The sequence below is a fragment of the Rhodnius prolixus genome, unplaced genomic scaffold, assembly GCF_049639745.1.
Source record: "Rhodnius prolixus isolate KJV_2025 unplaced genomic scaffold, Rpr scaffold_2, whole genome shotgun sequence".
NCBI lineage: Eukaryota > Metazoa > Arthropoda > Insecta > Hemiptera > Reduviidae > Rhodnius > Rhodnius prolixus.
The window spans coordinates 24,176,240-24,199,180 of record NW_027411592.1 but is presented as its reverse complement, the minus strand read 5'-3'; the positions used below and the strand labels follow the sequence as shown (position 1 = coordinate 24,199,180).

At 35.0% G+C, this 22,941-nt stretch overlaps 1 protein-coding gene across 44 annotated transcripts in view; it reads right to left on the bottom strand.

Annotated features, from left to right (window-relative positions):
* The window catches only part of LOC141450519 (coiled-coil domain-containing protein CG32809), a 218,382-nt gene extending 199,557 nt beyond the window's left edge, over nt 1-18,825 (bottom strand). For 21 of the 44 annotated variants that reach the window (XR_012456148.1, XR_012456149.1, XR_012456150.1 and 18 more), the window contains exon 1: nt 18,606-18,824. Coding sequence is in view for 33 of the 44 variants with exons in the window: in XM_074121027.1 (XP_073977128.1) it covers nt 18,606-18,635 (30 nt within the window). In the remaining 11 variants the exon portion in view is untranslated. Of the gene's footprint in view, nt 1-18,605 lie in introns of all 44 variants that reach the window. The other 23 variants (XM_074121029.1, XM_074121035.1, XM_074121040.1 and 20 more) reach the window with 2 other exon arrangements.
* Nucleotides 18,826-22,941: the final 4,116 nt, after the last annotated feature.

The window sequence follows — 22,941 nt, the reverse complement described above, 5'->3', positions numbered from 1 at the left end:
ATATAGTAAAAACAACACAGAGATAGCTTCATCACTATATAATGGATGAAGGAAACAATATTTAGTAAGGCGTTTTTATTTTATCTCAACGGAAATATAATTTCCTACATTCACAACTTATTATTAATCAAGAAATTGAAGAATATTTAATTAGTAATAGGAAGATTTAGTTGAAAAGAGGCTAAATAATAGTAAACATCCGTTAAGAGTAAATAGCAAAGCATTTCCGTTAGAATAGAATTCTAATTATATTTATTTCCGCTGAAAGAATTCTTTAGTGATGAAAATAACATACTATCTCCTAGACACATGTTGGGACGTATGTGTAGACAATGTAAAGCTCACTATGGTCTTTTTGTAGCCAACAAAAAACTAAATAATGGGACGGTGTAAAAAATTGTAACGCGACACTTGCATCTGTAAACAGTCGCGTAGCGCTGTGGTTATGGCCCAGTTTCTGTGCCATTTCACTGCCACTTTTTTAACCAGTACTTTCGAGATATATTTTTTTTTTGTTAGCGTTTATAAATAATATACTCGATGGCTGAGGAATTGTTGAGATTGCAGACAAGACTGAGGTATATTATTGGGTGCGATATTGACAAAGTATGCAGCCGATAAGTTAGGAATACAAATTTATTAATATTATACAGGTTGAATACTGGTGCCTCGTTACGGAACACAGTACATAAATTGTGAGGTTACTGGGGATTTTCAAAGAACATTCGCCCCCTATTAATTCAAAGAGTTCACTCTTATTTTAGTATAAAAGGAAATTCTACTTCGTGCTACTCTACTTCAACATTTTTATGTATTATAACTGATACAAAAAAAAAAAAAACACTTTCTAATAACAGTAATATTTAAACTATACTACCCCACAACAAAGAGATTAGAGAAAGAATTACGGAAGGAAATCATGCGAGTGAACCAACTGTTCCATCGGCCACCAACAAACACTCTTGCTGTGCTTGAAGGGGTCGCGAAGAGCAGAAGGGACACACAATGTTTTTCTTTCTATACTAAATAACACACAGTAATCATCAAGAGCCGAATATCGGTTAGCCACATTTCCGCTAGGGCTAAGAAAAGCGCTCCGATGCATTGCGTAAAACGTAGAAAACTTGTAGTCAATCAGCTACAAAAAGAATATGGCTTCTATTATTAATACTAAAATTAAATTAAATACTGGTAATAATATTATTACATTTTATTTATTGATTGTAAACCGATTTGTTCAGTGCCAACTTTAATAGAAATTATTTTAACTAAAACCTTCCAAACTTTTGTTTATTTTTAGTTATTCCTCGATCGATGAAAATAAACCTTATTTGTAGTAAAGCCCAAATTTGATTTTAAAAAACTTATTGCACTCTGTTTCTATTCATTCTAAACAAAAAAAAAAATATTCAACGCCCCCCCAGCACCTTCATCTTTTATAAACAAAAAAATATTTTATTTTTATGAACGTTTATAAAAATATTGTAGCAAAAGATACAGAATTTTCCGTTTTAGTTTATCTGAAGCCATTTTCTTTTTAATTTTTTGTAGTAAGAGCATTCCAAAACAAAATCTACTATTTACTATTTTCCACTTAACAAAAACAAGAGAAGCACAAACCTCTCTTAGAGGGAAATGATATGCACTACGCGAGTAAAGAAGGCACTTGGATATTTGGAGCTAATATCTGAATTGAGCGATTAATCTTACATCACAGCTTTCCTCACTTTTGCTATAGAAAATGTATTTCATGACATACAGAAATGATCTGTCCAGGCATTCACTGAGATTTTCAGCTAGTTCCGGTACGATTTTGTTGTTTTAGAGCTTTTGTGGGCTTTAACGGCTCTTTTTTTTTTACAGACCTCTCTCAGATTAAACCTAAGCCTACCACCGCCTGAGTCGATTCATCGCCTACCAGGGAGGCGATCACACACTGGGGTGATGTTTAATGAGAGCGGAAGAATAAAATAAGATTAATGCTGGAGTGGCAACAGTGGGAAAGGTGTTCTATTATTAGAAAGTTCCTTAGTGGTAAAGAAGAAGTGGCTGGCAGTGTACCGCTCCACTTTTGTGCCTGACCTTACTTACGGCAGCAGAACATGGTCGTTAAAGGTAACGTGATCGTGGCCTGCCTTGAGGCTACAGAGATGGCGTTTGTTTCTGTCAAATCTCTACACCGCAAGGTAGAAGACGTGTAAATTATTGCTAAGACTACTTTACACCAGGAATGGGAGAAATTCGGCCGCCGTGTCATATCCACAAAGAGCAAAGTTAGATATGAAATAACAGCAGAATCAGGAATATTTAGTTCTTAAATCCCAAATTAGGGACATTTCAAACTAAAGTTTTTGTTGACGGTATAACAATTTTATCCCAATATTTCTTACCCTAAAATACTAACTATAATCAATTCCTATTTAGATCCTTTTTTTAAAAATAAAAATGCATTATACTTAATTAATTGCAAAAATAAAAAGGTAATACAAGTAATTGAACCAATCAATCTACATCTCTGACATTAACAGTTAAGTAAGAGCCCACCCCAGTATTAGGTGGCAATCCGTGGTCGAAGATTGGCTTTTATGAATTAATCCACTTCACCAGAACTGCCAAAAAAAGCATATGAATTATTAATAATATGTTCCTTGGTTAGTTAGTTAGATTAAAAATGTTCTGAAGGCAGTTTCAAAGAGATAATTGTTTTATAAGAGTCAGAAGTTAAAAGAGTTCTCGTTAATCGTAACGAATAAGGAAAGGAACAATAGTTACCACACGTTGAACTATTCATAATCTATAAATACAGGAAATCTTGTGAAATTATTAAATCCTAACACTGTATAAAAGTTAAAAAATTGTACAATATTCCTGTGTAGAATCCTATGTAGAATAAATAAACATCGTAAGACGAACGTGAGAGATAAGGGAACGATGATATGTCGCCGATAATGTAGAATTAGTGCAGTAAGATGAGTTTTTGTGTATATTCTGACTCATCATCCATCAGATTAAACACACACAAAAATAAATAAATAAAGCGAACTAAAAATAGAATTACTCTGGGAATATTTTGTTGCTCATTATTATTCTCTTTGTTTTATTAAATCAAAAATTAATAAAGTTAAAAACAAAATGGAATACAATGATAGTTTTGGTTTTCGATGGTTGTTAATTGATGATTTTGGAGAATATTGAGGTGCGGTCAACAAATTCACAAACTAATTTCTGTCTTCATACCAACGTTTCGGTAAATTTATTACCTTCTTCAGGGTATTGTAAAATTTGTGGAGTTTAATGTTAAGCTAAATCGTCATAAATGTTGACAACATCAACACCTACAGTCCCCAAAATCCAAAATGAAATATGAAATATAAATGAAAGTGAGGCAAGAAGAATAAATGCGATTTGTCTAATACTAATTCGATGAAAGTTTCAAATATCCCATTTCTTTTTAAATTTACCACTGAAACCCAAAAATGAACTGCTTTTATTTAAATTTTTTTAGTGGATGCAAATATTTGTTTTCAAATTTATTTAAAAGGATTGAAATTAATCTTACTTGATCATTACTTATAATAGTTTATTTTTTAACTTTAAGGCGATCTAACAACTGAGGTCATTGATGCCTGAGCTTTTTTCAGTGCCCTGCCGGCCACCCGACATGTTCCTTCGTACAGACAACACTATCAATCACCAGATGGTGTGCTGTAAGAAGCTACTAGAAAGAAAAAATCTAAGAACCGGTAGCCAGATTCGATCCCGTGATTGCTTTCCTCTCACGTTCGTATTTTGATCTTTGTAATAAAATCGCAAAATGTTCCTCGTTAATTATTCTAACAGAATATACAAATATTAGAACATGACATTTAAAGAGATTTCTATCTTATACTGTAAATGCAGGCCGAATAACGTTCATTGCAACTAACAGAATGTTGGTCCAATTGCCGTGATAAATACATTCGGCTCACTGATGAACCAGATCTTTCCATGACGCAGCATGACGAATTTGTTTTTTTTTTTTCACTCTTCCTTTTGTGATGACATAGATACAAAACCTCGTGTTCAGAATTGTTCTTCATAGAAATCAGGTCATCAATTTCATGAAGCTAGAAGGCTGAACTACTTTCATAACCTAAAAACTTTTGTCATGGTAGAAATATTCCATGAGAATTTGGATAAAATCGATAGATTATAAAAATGGTTGTATCGATGTATAGTTTCTGTGCTGCTGACTATACATAGAACCAATGTCAAGGTTTACAAATGGCTTATAGGAGTCATTTAACTTGTGCAACTAAATTATTGGAGTCCCAATTGTAATGTGAGCACATCCTCTTGCCTACGGGGCCCACCACAAGATGCTATCAGCGCAACTTAAGATGCAAGTGTTTTTGGAGATTACCATCCTAGTAGGCGTGTTGAAACTGACCACGAACTGAGAGCTCTGGAAAGTACAGAGGCCATCCTTTCTTCGACTTGAATTAAAGCTATCTGAGTGTAGAATCTACCAAGTTCGATTTTCGCCCTTTATTACCCGCTCTGCAAAATAATTAATCGATTTATTGGATGTTGCGAGCCATCCATGAACCCGCTTCTTTATAATCTCACGCTACAATGTCCTGGAATCCACTGAAACTCCAGTTTTCTGACACTATGTACCAAGAATACTCTAAGAATGTTGATTTTTTTTTTTTAACTAAAGAACTGGCCTTGACTGAAATTTGGTCTGGGATTCAACCAGCAGCAAAATCTTTTCTTGAAACAATGTCTTCTCAGGGTTTTTAATGCAAGAGGAATAGTCTACAATTCTTGTTTTCCACCGGAGTAGCAATCTTATACTCTATGGAATAAATCCATGGTACATAGAATCTGCAGGTTTCATTGCGTTCCAGAACTAACTTCTTTAGGTATTTCTGGGTTGACAGTGCTTAACGAAGAAATCCAGTGATCTTACGGAATTTACCTTAACTGAGACTGAAGTACGTCTCAGATCAATACCAGTTATAATTGCCCTAACTGAGAAGCTTTGCCAGACCCTCTTGCCCTTCTTTATCTTCTCTTGGAGAAAACCGTCGCTCAACCGGCAAAATGGTTCAGGACTCACAAAAGTGGTTTAGGCGCCTTGTCTCGCCAGGCCGCCACTATCTCGTCCAACCTAATGTGCCCGAAATTACGATAACTATATTATCTCTAACCAGGTTGTCAACTTTACTGAAACATACCCAAACTAACCTCCAAGCAGACAACAGTTCAGCACCTTGATGGCAGTCTGTCTAATTAATGGATAAATTTTGTTTCAATTTAACGGAACCTAAATTTTTGTACTTAATATCTAATTATTGTTTAAATGCAATACATACTACAATCGTTTCACACTTTTTAGACCTCAAAAATTTACATTTTTAGCAAAAACTAAGCTTTATAATTCGACAAGATCGCAATATAAATGAAAACGAAATTAAAGAGCAAAATATTTAACATTCTTTGCTTGAATCCAAAACTAATCAAACAAGGTTCTTGTAGCGTGGCAGTTTGTAGGTAAACCATTTACAGGTCACTGGTCCATGCTTTCTTAATCTACAAAGAGTTTACTAACATGGAGGTTATTTGAAAATCCAAGAATGAATTTATGAAGTTTTATTTTTAATAAAAAGTGCCAACTCCTTAAACTCTTAGGAATTTCGTGAGAAGCATCATAGTCTCCAGTCTCAGCGTGGATTTTTAATGCACTCACTTATTAACATAATACGTGATCAATTAACAAATATATGATCGAAAGAGAAAATCTAATACAAACTTAAGTAAAACTAAAACGATCCGAGAGAAATTCTCTTACAACATAAACGGAAATACTCTCAATACTCTTAATACTCGTACGCGTTAAAGGTTGGTAATTCTGTGACAGAAGAAAAATCTTCAAAGAACTGGTATTATTATTTGTCCAAGAAATTTGTAAGCGCATTAATTCTCAAACAATGAATTACACTTGTAAACAAGCATTTGTACATGCAATTCGTTTGTACCTTAAAAGGAGTCATGAAGGACATTTTGACAGTTATTGTGGGCGTAAGAACTGTCGCCGTTGCATTTTTCGGGTCAACCTGGACCGGTTTTCAGTTGTATTCGCTCAAGACCAGACATCTGGTGCCATACTTCACCAGTATTTCACTTACGAGCGCACACTGCTCACATTTAAAGCTCTTTTTTAGTTAGAACTTTTTCTAAGTAAATTCTATTTTGTTCTAAGGAAATTATGGAAGAAAACTGGCACTAGCTTCTTACTGTCCGGTGTTGAATAGTGTTGTCTGTAACGAGAGAACACTGTCCGGAGGCCGGCAGTGCACGGAAAAAGGCTCTGGGCGCCAATAACATCAGATACTGACGCGCCTTAATTTTAAAAAAAAATCCCAGACTGTTGGAGAAATTTTTGAAGTTTGAAAATAGGTTATACTATTCCCGCAACATACACAGGTCTTTACTTAGTATACTCGATTTCGCCCTGCTATTTCCTTACTCCATTTTATCTATTTTTAAATACATAAATCTGATTCAAACATTCCAAACATTATCTTACTTTTAGTAAAAATGAAGTAAAATAAAATAAGGAATTGCGGTTGGGTTTTTTATACAATTACATAGGTGTCGAGGACGGAGGCGACTAGCAAACATACTTTTTAATGAATTCTTTTATTATGTATTAAATAAAATCGAAGGCATAGACCGAGAATCGAACTCAGTACCACTATACATCTTATTTTTGCTTTCCTCGCTTGTAATCTTCGCTTTTTTTTTGTATCAGTGTTTACACTATTAACCAATCACCTCTTAACCGATTGATTTCTTTCCTAAATGGAACGCGAAATTGTCAACCTCTTATTAAATATGCTCGCCATGCCTGGTCTTATCGGTATCAGCTGGTTCAGGAGTTTAATTATTAATTTATAATTCTTTTATATATTGGTTATTTTGTTTTATTTTTATTTCTAGGTCGGTCATATTTTTTGTTTATTATTACTATTATTATTTTTCTTTTCTCTTTGTATTATAGTAACATCGACTCCGGCTGACGGATTTTCCAAGCCGTACAATATTTTCATTTTGTAATTTGTAAATATTTCATACGTAAAATAAATATTATTATTATTATACTATTAACCAATCAACAACTTGTATTTGTTTTTAGCAATATCTGGCTGGTAGGTTTTTAAATATTGTAATGTTTAATAAATTCTACCAAAGACGAATACACATAGATATTATTTGAAAATATGATCTCCTTAAAATAGAGGGGGACAGTGCAATATCTTGAGATTTCGTTCAAAAACTTTTCCCTTTCTTTATTATAATTAGGGCAAACCACAACAACGTGTTCAAAATCCTCCGTCTCATTACATCTCCTACAAAGAGGAGACACCAATTTCCCTATTCTAAACAAATATGACTAACAAATACCATGATTTGCTCGCATTCTATTTATTATGGTAACAATCCTTTTGCCAAAAAAAACATCTTTAAACCATACTTTATGGTTAACCTGTGGTACCATAACCACATGTAGTAACATGTGGAGCCTAACATATTTCTTTAGCATACGAGGGGGTACCCAAAAATAACCGGAATTGCGTTGCCGCGCATGGAGCTTATGTAGTACGCATTTCTGCCGCTAGACGTGTATAGCGCAATTCCTTGCCAGTTCAGTCCTGCCTGGCTTGTTCTGTTCATCTGCAGTGATTGTTTTTACCAGCGCTGTTTTGTTCTTTTTTCGTTTTTTATGATGGCAAGTTTAAGTGAACAACGTGCAGCTCTGAAATTTTGTTTTCTACTCGGCAAAAATGCTGCTGAAACAGCTTACAAAGATGACGCTATGGGAAAAACTCAAGTATACGAGTGGTTTACTCGGTTTAAAAATGGCGACATGTCGATTGATGACAAACCTCGTTCTGGACGTCCATCAACTGCCCGAATCGACGAAAATGTTGAAAAAATTCGAGAGCTGGTGTTCACAGACCGTCGACAGACAATTGATCAACTGTCAGAGAGTAGTGGGTTATCTTGGAGCTCGGTTCAGCGAATTTTAACGGAAGATTTGGGGATGAAAAGGGTTGCTGCCAAGTTTGTTCCTCGAGTTCTGACTGACAATCAAAAAGAACATCGAGTTGAAACATGTCGTGCTTTGAAACAACAGCTTGAAACTGATCCAGACTTTCTGTCAAAGGTCATTACTGGTGATGAGTCATGGTGTTATGGTTATGACCCAGAAACAAAGCAACAGTCGAGCCAATCACCCCGACCAAAAAAATGTCGTCAAGTCAAGTCAAACATCAAAACAATGCTGATTTGCTTTTTTGGTGCCAAAGGCGTAGTCCATTCAGAGTTTGTCCCCCCAGGTCAGACCGTCAATTAAACCTTGTATTTGGAAGTTTTGAAAAGATTGCGCAATAGTGTTCGCCAAAAAAGACCCGATTTGTGGCAAACAGGAGACTGGTTCTTCCACCACGACAATGCACCTGCACACACAGCCATCTCTGTTACACAGTTTTTGGCTAAAAATGGCATGGTTCCGCTGCCCCACGCACCTTACTCGCCTGACCTGGCTCCGTGCGACTTTTTCTTATTTCCACGCATGAAAAAGGGCATGAAAGGTCACCGATTTGACAACATTGAAGAGGTCAGGAAAAAAACGAAGAAGGAGCTGTCAGCCATTTCTAAAGATGACTACAAAAAATGTTTCGAACAGTGGAAGCACCGGTGGGACAAATGTATTAGTTGTAATGGAGAGTATTTTGAAGGGGATAAGGTTGTTCTGTAAAAAATTTGTAAATAAATAGCTTTTAAAAAATAATTCCGGTTTTTTTTGGGTACCCCCTCGTAATCATACTTGAAACCCATTCTCCTAGCAGACTGCTACAAAAGATTCAAAAATCATAAATTTCTTTCATAATTTCTGTTCAGCTGTTTCAGTCAGAGCAAAGAAATCTTTTATATATTTCAATTCATTTTTAATTTTCTGTTTTATCTTTCTAAACTGATTTTTCTCACTACCCTTGAGGATTCCTAAATACTTTAACATTTGCCATTAAACAATGTTTTCGTTAATCCTTACAGAAGATGTAAAATCCATATTAATCCATTCTGGGTGTTTGCAAGTGGCCTTCGTCCGCGACTTTCTTTTTTTTTATTTCACATTGGGAAATTATTTCAATTATATATTTTTTGCTTATTTATTTACAAGCATTTAGGCTACCAAGGACCATTGCTGTGACCTCGACAATGCCGAACAATAAATTAATCAAACAAAATGAAATTAACTTATTAAAGTAAAAGGTGAAAGTTAATTATTAAATATTAAGTATCAGCTGTTCAAATAAAGTATATATTAGGCTTTCAACATGAGAAGTTTAAAGCGAACTCGTTGGTGTCATTTTACAGAAAACTGGGAATGAAAAAATGATTTAATCAAGTCAAACATCGAGTTGGTTCGAACTTAAAGCGGACAAATTTCTGCCCAATTCATAGTGCGGGTAATAAAGAACTCGCCACTGGAGGAGAGGTAGGTAGATAGAGATTCTATGCGCTAAAAGATTTGTTTCCATTTTCTGTGGCACTTAAAAATCTCTTTTTCGAAAAGTTCACTCCATCTCCCACTTACTAACAGCCAAGTAGTAGTAAGATACCAGTCAATGAAGAAATAAAGTTTTGGACTGCTAAAAGCAACATTCTCAAACCAAGATGCATACAATCTACTGGGCTGTAGTAAGAAAATAAAAAGAAGATGGCGCTATAAGTGGGGATGGTAGATCTGTATCCGAGGTAAGAGGGCAAGATATGAGTCATCCAACGGCGGTAAAGCTTGCTCGTTCAGCAAACTGGTCGGAGTGGCATGTAGTTTTCTGCTTGACTCGAGTTACGCAACCAGAACTTCACGATGGTGTCCGCTTACAGCGTACACATTAAGTCTTCGCTCCTTTTAGGTATTATAGGCTAGATAATATCAATTACCTTTCTTTCATTTAGATTATTCAAAATTATTATAGAAAAATATTAGTGTCTCAATTACACATGTTCATACCTTTGTGCGATCATTAACATTTTTCAGACAAATTTCAATATCGAGAATAAAATTGTTCCAAAATACCCTGATTGGAATATACGAACAGAAAATAATAAATCAGTTTGGAACTCTTCTTTAGCGTCATCATTTTCTTCTGCCATAAACCGCAACCTGGTGTGCGAGTGCAGCAAGTCATCAGGATGCACTTCTAGAAGTCTCTCTTATTCTAAGAGCTTGGTTAGCTTTTGATTTTAAGGAAGGAAAACCTTAGAACATCCAGGAATCGTTGTGGGCATAGGCGTGGACGGAGTACTCCTACTCTTTCTGAAGATAAGCCTTGGTAGTTGCAGATGTAAGAAGAGAGGAAAACTCGTTTTCTGTGATCCTGTTAGGGACGGGAGCTTTCTTTAAAATATTTTGGGAGTACAATTGAAGTAGTGGGAAGTTCGCACCTGCGAGTGGTAATCCCTTGCTGACGTCTACAAGTCCTTCTAGAACTTTCCTAGGTGAGTTGTTTCAACACTGGAAGCGCTGCGAGATGTCACTTGAGAAATGCACGATTATTAAAGGTAACAGTGTAAAATACCCTGAAATCTCAAATACCTCAAAAGAAACACTGCAACCTTTGTTGAGGGTCCGAAGACCGTTCGACTTTCTCTGGTAGTTGTTGGAATGAAGAGGCGCGGCTTCGAGTTAATCATACTCACATTTTTAACTACTAACATTATTAAATATTCTGTTATCTTTTTAGTCAGAAAATTCGGACAAATGTCTCAGACAGTTTTCTTCCTGCATTTTTGTATATTTTTTTTCCTGGACGTATCGCCTTTTAGGCCATTGGAGGTGCTCTAAGGTCAATTTTAGGCCTTTACTACGTCATGTAATACATTTTTTTTTTTTTTTTTAATGATTTAAGGCGCGTCAACATCAATGGTTATTGGCGCCCGGAGCTTTTTTCAGTGCACTGCCGGCCTCCGGACAGTGTTCTCTCGTTACAGACAACACTGTCCATCACCGGACAGTGAGCTGTAAGAAGCTCCTAGGAAGAGAAAATCTAAGGGGTCAGCAGCTGGATTCGAACCCGGGACCTCCGCGTGGGAGTCCAGCTCGCTAACCACTCAGCTAATCCCTTCCCTTATGTAATACATTATAATAGTAGTTAGGAAGATCAAATAATATCATTTCCGGAATACAATAGAATTAATTTGCAAAATCTGACTACGATGCTTTATTAAAAATCAGCGACGAGAGAAACTATAAATACAACATACGACGCATTAGAATCAAACTTATCAAAATGCTGTCAAACGATTGATTTATTTTACAACAGAGAAGAGCGGATGTTGTTGTCATTTGAAATTTAACAGATAACAGCTGTCATGAACTAGTCCCACTACCAGCCAAGAGCACATGAATAGAGAGATCAAACTGACGAGCTAGATAGCGTTAAGTGCCTAATTGTCATTCTCAGCGCACAGTCTGGCCAGCGTAACTCATTAAGCCTATTGTTCTAGACGTTCAAAGGTTAGACTGTTGCTCATCAATGAGATGAACTTCAAACGTAACTTCGGCCGGGGGGGGGGAACAGAAGATTTTAACTGAAATATAATTAAAATTCTACCAACGATTGTTTATGAATTGTTAAGTTAAAGATGCGGTTATTAGTAAGCCAAATAATGTATCTTCCCCCACTATATGTCAAAATTTGTTGTTATAAGTTTTCAGGAATTATTTGTTTTAAGTATGTAAAAGTTTGGTTTTAACAAAATGGCCTATTCTGAGTGTACGAATACGTATGTGATCAGCATAAAATCGCAGGAAATTGAAAATTGATATCTGACTTAGGAGCCTTTGGACTGAAATCATCCAAACGGAAATACCACTTCACTGAGTCGATTGTCCAGATTCTTGGAGATTTTCTTTGAACGGCTTTTACGATTTCCGTCATTGATTTTAGTACAATTATTGCACTTAAGAAGTTAAACTACTTGGTCTTAACTAATACCCTTGGTGCAGGGATATTAAGAAACTAATGCAATAGTTGACAACAGTTAACGGTTTCCTGAGAGCAAATCTCCATGAGGAGGAGAGCTAGCCTTTGGTACTTAGAGCTATATCTACACAACAAATTGAACTATAACCTATCAAGCATTAATAATGATTAAATATGCAAACGAAAGACCAAATTTGTACGAAACTAGCTGAGCGCTAGTGCATTGTACTTGCAACAAAATTTCGTAATTTTTAGCGATTCTACAAAACTGTTATAAAATATTGTAGTATACTACTTTTTATTACCAATTTTGAAGTTTCGAAACAATTTGAAAACTTTTTTAAGAGTAGTTCGTGAGAGTGATCAAAGCAGTTTGATTCTCTTACTTACTCTAATAAGAGAAAGGTATACATGGTCATGCAGATTTGAAGTAATCACTAATTATTTTAAAATTCAGCGTTTAGTTAACAGAAGAAATTTAGTTATCCAAAAAAAAATTGTATTTTGAGGCCAAAAACTGCGCTAAAATGTTTCTTTTAAGTGGTTTACGCATTTCCCTCTCCTCCAAGTGCGTTTGTGCGAACAAAATATATTAAAATTCTGTACATTCTTTCCATTCGAGTCCGGTTTGTGCCATTTTTATGACAAATAAACCAACCTAGTGTTAACGAACATGTTAATGTACGACCTAGTGAACGAGAAACATAAGAAATGTAAGCGGATATGGTATGGGACGTTCTTTGACTAACAAATAAAATTACCTTGGTACGGTGATATTAAGGAGCTAATGCGATAATTGTCAACAGCTAACGGTGCATGCACTTCCAGGTACCATCTGCATGCCGGCACACAAAGGCGACAGTCTGACACCTTTATACAAGCACACTTCGTTAGTTTTTATAAATTTTTGTTTCTATTTCTTATTAAGAGATTTAAATAAAATTAAAAATGTGAATTACCTAATAGAATGATGGACATTCTATTAAAAATCTGTCGTATTTTTCGATTTCTATCGTATAAAGAGCACTAACTTTCAATTTCCTCCCCTAAATCTGTAACCCTTAAATTTGAATTCAACAACTTCAAAAAAAAAACTGACCTAAGGGCGCTAATGGCCAAAAAAGTGATGCGCCCAGAAAAAAAAAAATACACAAAAATGCAGGAAGAAACCTGTCTGAGACATTTGCCCGAATTTTCTGACTAATAAGATAACAGAGTATTTAATAATGTTTGCAGTTAAAAATGTAATGGTGATTAACTCGAAGCCGCGCCTCTTCATTCCAACAACTACCGCAGGACGTCGAACAGTCTTCGAACCCTCAACACACTATTATCTAACAAATTAATGCATTTCTGACTTACAAACACTGATTTCCAAACAGGGAAGCTACAGTTGATCCCATCTAGAAACTGAAGCACAACTTTTCTCACTTCACAGGTTCCAGAATAAAGAGATCTTTGCCAAATAAAACTCAGCAACCAGGATAACCTCAGAGTGCGCTACTTTGGCGTAAGATGCTAAACATCTCTGGAGATTAGACATTAACACAAAACTGTAGCAGGCTGAAATCCCACTAATTAACAGGAACATTCGCGTACGAAACACTTTTAGGACAAGACGCTTCTTAGACTATTTTGCCGAGTTTGGAATACAGCTAGCAGCAAACTGACGGGAACGACTCAAATTTTGCAAAACCTAGAATTGCATTGAAATACCGTTTGGTTTACAAGCAGAATATGGAAATATTCAGACAGTCAGGAGCAAACTAGCAAACTAACACTACCTCACCTTGGACAAGATGATGCTAACACATTTGTAAGCCTACAGGCGTCTACTGGATGAAACTGAGATTATATCAATGAAGCTCACGACTTCTAAACTTATATTTTTAAAGCAGATAATGACCCAAATTTAATTTTTAACAAATAAACAAATTAAAATTCAATATTGTCTAACACTTGAACTCATGGCACGCTTGATCCTTTTATTAAGATTGCTCTTATTCATAAAATTCAATTCCATAGATTCAATTCAAGTAACGGTGGTGTTCTGTGTTTGGTTTAATTCCTATTAGAGACAATTTCATACAGAATATGAAAATTAAACTTGTAACTTTTTTACAGACAACAATCGATACAGACACTGTATCTTTATCCGACCAAGAACTTGTTTTATTTACTAACCACTTAAATATGTGCAATTACTTCACCTTGGTAAAGCCATTAAATGTAAAGTAAATTGAGCTAGATAACTTGCACATTTAAATTATATTAAAGATAATTCAAATTCACAAATAAACAATTTAAAACTAATTTTTAGGACTGTAATAGTATTCAAGGCAATGAAAGTAGTAGATATAATTAATTTGACAGGTTAGATTGGAAGTTTTACAATGGTCACGTATTGCGTCATACAAACAATGATGTAATTAACCAAGAGTTCTGTTATTTGAACAATCAACATTTTTCTAGTAAAAATTGTAATGCTCAATTTATATTCATTCATTTTTGTTCTTACTTTCTCTTACTACAATAATTGAGGAAGTATTGTGATCGAATTTCTACCAGAAATACACGTTTTTGAATCTCGGACCCAATTTTTGAACCCAAATTGGTCTGTTAGAGATTGTGGTCAGCATAATACCATCGCAGAAGGATCAAATTTATTATCTGTCTCAGATGCCAATATCGGACACAACAATAATGTTTTATTGTTCATTATTTTTGGAGACTGATTCATAGTTCCAATAAGAAGACAATTTCAGTTATATTTTGAATTATGCCGAGCTTTCGACCAGTCAGTCCATGAGCAGAAAAGACAGAAGGCAACACCAACCCTTTATTGATGTAAAATATTACATTATCAATTAGCCCTGAAGATGACCTAGTCCCTAGGTCGAAAGCTCGGCTTAATAAAAAAATTCAAAATATGACTGAAATTGGTAGTATTTTTTCATACTATTGAAATCATGTTTTAGACAAATTCAGCCAGTCTAAAAGTATAGCTTTACTTATTTTACAATTTTAACAATTTCTTTAGTTTGCCTATTTCAGTATAATGTACGGATTTATCATCTATTAAATATTTACCCAAAATTCCAAATTTGAAAAAAAACTAGCTGACCGGTAGTACATTTCAATGAAAAATTTTTTGAGATAGTCTAGAGTTTTTTTTTTTCGAAAATGGAATCTTTAAAGTGAATATGTTATTTTGAAACCAACCGCTTTTTACTTAAAACTAAACGTTCTCAAGGAAGTGTGGTTAGGAAAGGTCGTGTGGCGTTCACGCTAGACTTTTTAAAGATGTCATTTAATTATATTCTGCTCTTATTAAATCGATTTTTCATCATCAAATATTGATACATCATTTTATTGTAGAGAATTTGATTTCAATGATGTTTCTATCATACTCTTGCCGACTGTGTGAATTACACAGTAAAATACGTTCTCATCACGATAAAATCAGCAATATTAGCCAAGCACGGCAGTCCTTAAATTTTCTTAGATGCTGGAACGTAAGCGTTTTTTCCTCACAAAGCATTTCATTCCAGTGAATCTATTGAATTAAGTCCATTTCATTCAATGAGCACTCAATTTTTCTGAGGAAAAAAGTTACGAGTTTCATAAATAGTAACGAGTAGAACCAGATTTTGTTTCGTTAGATAGAAGGAAGATATTCGAATCAAACTAATATTAGAGATCAATTGTTGTATCAATGGAGCTGAATAACTGACGACCCACATCCTGTGTGCACTACTGCTCTCCCTGCTTCTATGTAAACCCGAGTTATATTTCCCAAGTAATTATCAAGTCTCCACATCCAGTTAACAAATATTAATGTCAACTATGCGTATTAAAAAAAAAAAAAATTCTTTCAATTGACCAAATATTGTTCACATCAACTTCAGACATTTTAATGGAGTTCAGACAAAATCCCAAGTTTACGTCTTCCGCACTCAAATTTTAGATTCCCCTACAAAGTTTATGGAACTGCAAACGAACTGTTCAGTTGGTACCTAGATTTGTACCGGGACATTCTGAATTTTCCTGAATCAAAAGGTTTTTTGAGTGAAATAAACATTGGAACAGTTTTCCGCTTGACAAATTCAAACTAAAGATTTGTGAAGGTTAGCGTTTATACAAAATCTGGTATGCAATTACACACATCGCTTTTACGTCATCTATTGTAATTTTAATTTCTAATTTCATTTAAAACTAATTGTAAATGAATGTACCATACAGTATGGTGATGGCAAGCGATTGCTATATCGAGATTAATGAATGGTAACTTACTCGCACATCGAGTTAGCGAACACCTTCTTATCTTTTTTCTCACCCTTGATCTTGTACGCCATTCAAGCAGACAAAATTCTCACGTTCCGCAGACTCCCTCTCCCCCCCTCCAAAAATAAACCGCGTTAGGATCTGTCTGTAGCGGTTTTTAGCGATAGAAACTGATAGGGGTCCCATAATCGAAAAAATAAAAATTGGTTCGCTATTATTTTGGCAGCTTCCAAGAAAGATTTAATTTGAAAAGGTGCATTTTATTGGTGAAACGGTTTTTTGTTTTTTCTTTTGTGTAGACATGTTGTTTCAAATTCTTGGGTATTAAAACTGTCCGGTAGGACAGTTGTCTAAGGGTTGATCGTCAAAAACTGCACGAAAAAGCGTAACGTTGAAAAACACCCAGCTTTGACAATTTTTTTCTCTTTTTCTATAAAAGATAAAATTCCCAAAATTTCTTTAAAATATAGGGCAAACCCTCCTTTATAACTGTAATTTTTTTGCAACCACCCAGATCTAATAGATTTCGAGAAAAAAGTTGCCGAAAATGAGCAAAAACGGCATTTTCAGAAATTGCTGTTCTTGTTGTTACCTTTTTTGTAAACTACGTAGCGCCTAAACGCGTGAACCGATTTTAATGAATGAGGTGTCATTCGATTCGGAATTTTATAAATATATTAACTGATTTAGTAATATGCTTATCTAACATATATACAACTGGCGATTATCGCACCTCATTAGTTACGATATTGCCACTGAGCAAGGCCGAGTAGCCGAGCGGTTCGAAAACGAGGACCGCAAAGCTAAGAAGTATTGTGGTTCTGAGTTCGAATCCCAGTTAAAGCCCTGGATTTTACTTAGTGGTTATATGAGGAATTTACCGTACCGTAAGTTTGCTAGTCGCCTCCGTCCACTACACCAAATTTGGTAGTTGGATATAAACAAACACAGATGCGTTATGTTAAGGCGCCAATATCGCCGGATCTGTTAAAATCCGTCAAATATAGATATTTTGTACCGCTTATTTTATCCACCATAGCATGTTTCTATATATCAGATCGGTCTCAGACTTTCATTCATTGTCAGGGGTTGTTTAATAAGTTTTTTACTGAAAAATTATTAATTAGACAAAAAAGCCCGTCTTCTTTTTTACCAAACTCGCTGATCCAAATATTATGCAATCTCTGTTCACACAACCTGGGATCTACAAACACACATTTTTTCAAGATCTCGACTCACTTTTAGAAACAATTTTTCAAAAAAAAATCCATTTTGATAAAATTCTTTTTTCTCTAAAAATAGCGCCTAATATATTAATTTATTTGCTCTTTGGTCTATAATATAATAATATTGACAAGGAAACGGATTAACTCAGAAGTTATTTGATGGAATACCAAATCAGAGAACCCTGGGTTTAGATCCAACTGCCTCCCCTAATCTTTTTCTCAGAAAAAATTCTGTATGGAACAGCTCGAACAATGCTCAGAAAAATAACTCTGTATTTGACCTCAGGTGTTAATGCGCTTTAATTAAAAACTTATTTATAATGTATATTCATGTTTATATAAACCCAGAAAACTGAAAATACTCGCAATAGCTTTTGTTTCATCCAGATTTGTGTTCTGTTATTTGAATAACAGATTTGTGTTTTGTTATTTGTTAATTAATTATTCAACTTATATTCAAAATATCTGGAAAAATAATTCCAGCTTGTAAAGCCCCTAATTTCAAACGTTTGTCCTTAATATACCTAGTTTCAGTGACAAAAAAAGTTAAGTAACTTACGCCTGGAAACATTTTTGAATATTTATAAAGGATTAAAATATACTGAAACGATTGTACGAGTAACCTGCTGCATTTTAGTCAAGATGCAAAAAGGTAATTCTATAATTTGACCGAAATTGTCCTGATGTTAAATAATTATTTATTTTTTATTTAAACCCAAGGATTGATCAGAATTTGATTTTATTGCTAATAATAATAAGATATTAGTTTGAGAAATGTGGAATTATTTCTTTAAGGCATTCAAAAGTAAGTCGTTTTGAATACACTACTCCCACGGATTCGTTAGATTTCATCATTTTATTATGTATATTTCATGATTCAAAAATTCTCTACTCGCTCTACACATTAATGACATTATTTTATATGAAATCGGTACTAAAGAAACATAAATGTTTGCGGGAAAATATTGGATTTGAGAGCAACAAGTAAATCAAGCAACAGGTTGCCGGACGATTGACTACTACTCCAGGCTTAAGGTTATAAAATCTTTACCTTGTTTAATGATTTATACGCTTTCAGCATTAAATACAAAGCATTCTTCTAGCTCCAACACTAGCACTAAACAAACACTTCACTACAAAACCAGAATTACATGAAGAAAACAATAATTATGAGGAAAAAACCCAAAATGAAGCAAGAAAATTAACAGAAAAGCCGACTACCAACACCAACACGCAGCTCTGTCACATAACTACTGAAGGAGGTGGGGGTACCCGCTTCAAAGAACAGTCTGGCCAACTGTACGCCACAAAAAAATATTACTAGATGTGCGGTATTCGTTCAAATAATGTTGAATAAAAATAAAATTTGTTCAATAATTTAATATTTCTACCTAATATTACAAAATTTACAGCGGAATACCTGTAAAAGATGGTTTTTGAAAAGACTTTTCTCTTTTTTAATTTCAGGTTTATCGTTTTTTATTTGCATTTCTCAGAAATGTTTATTGCCTTGATAAGCAAGCGATATTTCTAAAGTATCCAACGAAAGAAAACGCCCAAATCTGTTTAAAGTAGAAAATTAATATCTAAACTTTTACCCGCATTAGATATTTTAATGCAGCTAACTAAGATTTTATTGATTCTGTTTTAATAATTTTTTTTTTTTTTTTTTTTTTTTTTTTTTTTTTTTTTTTTTTTTTTTGGCGCATCAACAGCTGAGGTCATTAGCGCCCGGAGCTTTTTCCAGTGCACTGCCGGCCTCCGGACAGTGTTCTCTCGTTACAGACAACACTGTCCATCACCGGACAGTGAGCTGTAAGAAGCTCCTAGGAAGAGAAAATCTAAGGGTCAGCTGCTGGATTAATTATTACCGACAGTAGTGCAGGGCCAGTAAAGTCATGATCTCTAGAAAGGCATCCCTAAAATATGCAGGTTGTGGTGCAATGTTTTAGTGACATCTTAACAACAAAAATGGTTCAGCAATAAATATCTCAATAGTAACCACCATCTATCATTACTTTGTCAGATTTGTTGCCTGCAAATTAGAAAATGTAAATCACACAGAAAATTGTTTAAGAATTGAATTAAGCGAAACTTGTCAAAAGAAAGGATCAAAAAACAGACTACTTTTCGATGTGTTGGTGGTACAGGAGAAGGAGGGTTGAATGAAAACAAAAATTCCAGTTGTTCAACCTACAAATAATTATTAAAGGCTTCTTTTTTTTTTAAACTGAATTTCAGTTAGATATCTCGAGAATGGGGGAAAACCCCAAAATTGTCCAAAAAAGATTTTGTTTAAAAAGTCATCGTATATTATAACCATTGTGCAGAAAATTCCAGCTCTAAGGCAACATAAGGTAACTTAATCCTCTTACATTACAGAATTCAATCCTTCATAATTTTTTTTTAACTCAAAATTGGGGTAAGTTCAGCTGTAGGCTAATCATCCTATCTCAATATGGCTCAGGCTGTACCTTAATCTGGTTGGAGCGTTACTCCTGTCATGTCTGTTTGATTAGACAATGTCAGGAAAGGGTACGCCTGGGAATGTTTAAAGACAGGAGTTTTTCTTTATCAACTCCCTTCACTGACAGGATCCGAAGCAGACCATTTCTTCTTTGAGTCAAATCCATACAAAATCCGTTGACAGCCCATACAACGTGCATTAAAACTGTCCGGTAGGACATAAGGGATGATCGTCAAAAACTCCACGAAAAACCGTAACGTTGAAAAACACCCAACTTTGACAAGTTTGTTTTTCTTCTTTTTATATAAAAAATAAAATTTCCAAATTTTCTTTAAAGTATAGGGCAAACCCTCCTTTATAACTGTAATTTTTTTGCAACCACCCAGATCTAATAGATTTCGAGAAAAAAGTTGCCGAAAATGAGCAAAAACGGCATTTTCAGAAATTGTTCTTGTTCTTGTTACCTTTTTTGTAAACTACGTAGCGCCTAAACGCGTGAACCGATTTTAATGAATGAGGTGTCATTCGATTCGGAATTTTATGAAGATGTGCCTTTAGGGGGTCTCGACTCTGTACATCGAATGGGAGAGAAGTTAGCCCCCTTTATGTAAGGCCCCCTCCAAAATTATTATTACTAATTACTCTGTAAATCTTGGCCCGATTTTGATAAAATTTGGTAGGATGATAGGGTTAGAGCTCCCCTACGTAACATTAAAGCGGCGATCTGCTCTTACATTTGTTAAGAGGAAGTATAGCAATCGTTTCAAATTATCGACACGTGAACCGATTTTCATGAATGAAGTGTCATTCGAGTCGAAATTTTGTACAGATTTGCACTTTAAAAACCTTTAAAACAGGTGTAATTTTTTGGCAACATGTTTAGTAAGTATGAAGTGGTTTTTAAAGAGGCATGAAGATCTCATGCCTTTCGGCCTAGAAGGTAATATACATACATATACATACATATATAATCCGTCCTCTTCTACCGCCTAGACAGTGTAGAGGTCTTGCATATACTTTTCCATTCGTCCCTGTTCCTGGCGAGTTCTTTTCCTTTTCGCCATTCTATTCCTTTCTCCTGTAGGCTTTCCCGTATTTCTTCTTCCCAAGTTCTTCTAGGGCGACCTCGACGTCTTTTCCCTTCTGTTCTTGCCTCGTATACTAATTTGGCAACTCTATTGTCCTCCATTCTCATAAGATGTCCGTACCAGCGGAGTTGGTTTCTTTTTATTATGTCTATAGAAGGTTCTACACCTATATCTTTCCTCACTGTTATATTCCTTATCCTATCTCTTCTCGTCTTCCCCAAAATCTTCCTTAAATAACGCATTTCCATCGCTTGGATTTTGCTCTCTAACTTTTTTGATAGGGTCCACGATTCACTTGAGTAGGATATGATTGGCAAAAATACCGTTTTGTAAACAGTGACCTTGGCCCGCATAGAGACTTCCTTCTTCCCTATGAAGCTGTTTCTGATTGCGTGAAAAAAAGAAGGTAATATACCGCAGTAAACTTACGCTAGTAAGTGGTTAGTAATGAACTTGTTCGCACAAGCCTCCAAACTGAGAATTTCATCCACCATTGCTACTACTGCGTCTATGCTTTGTAGACTACTGCGGCATTACTTGCTATGACGTAAAATTGCTCAGACTCTTTCAGATCCCTCCTAGGCCAGGTAGGCTGCCTTCTCGCAACGCTTTTTGCCCAGCTGACAAGTGTTGACTGATCAGAATGTCCAACCAGCCAGCCCCAAGATTTGGTAGCAAGTAGAGCAGCCTAATATGAGAAAATTACGACTATGATGATGCTATACTCAGAAAAAATAATCTCATTAAAAGTGATTGTTTTATGCCCTCAATGTAAGTTAAGTTTAAAAATGAAAAAGTTATGTATTTACCACTTAAACCCAAACCCCTTGATATTAAAAGAAAAATGAGTTCCGGATCTGGAGAAGTCATTAAGAACTCTTGTAACCAGAATCACATTTATTAACGTGAATAATGCGGATAAAGAATTTTTAACGTGCGAATTAACTTGACATATTTAATTACACAATAAAACTGGGCATTAACAAGTTCACGATATTGTCTGACCAATCGTTCGTTCGGCTGGTTTAGCCTCTCCCACTTCCGGTTTAAATTAATCTCTCTTATGTGAGAAGCGTCACACTAACATAACGACTGGCCTCCACTACGAGATTTATGAAAAGATAATTAAAAAAATCTTATTATAGCCTTAGCATTAAATAACAGCGGAGATCCCTTTACCATAAATAACATGCCAGATGTTGCAGGAAGTGGTCGTTAACATAGTTTGTATTTTTAACTCTCTTTTACTGCTGGTATTGCAATCGTGGCTAATTTTCGACATCGAACATTTTTTTTTCGGGATGTCCTAGGTGCAGAAAAATCGTTTTTTTTTTTGTTCACAATACCAGAAGGACCTCTTACTGAACCAGATTTTTCAACTTTTCCTTTTTTGGGAGATTTGCTCGAAAATGGATTTTCTTTAAAATTCTTATTTACGTCGCAAACTATTCGATTAATTACATTAATGTGAATAGTTTTTTTGTGAAAATCCTTTAAGAGCAGTTGTGTCTTCTCCAGCCCATTGGTTCACAAAGAACGATGAAACATCTCTAGCGTGGCCAGGGGTAGGCTAGGTTCAATCTGGGGACATTCTATAAAATATAAGGGCAAAAAATAAGGGTTATACATAGAAAAAAAAAGGTAACACCGTAGAAAAGCGATGGCAAAATCTACGTAAACTTTCTGAGCTTACGCAATTTTTTTTTAAATAACAGGTTGTTAAAAGCTGGCGCGGATGAACTTAGCTTACCGTATTGAAATAATTTCTTTATCAAATTTTATACACAAACAAAGCATGTTTGCTAAAAAAACATTTATTCTGACATAATAAC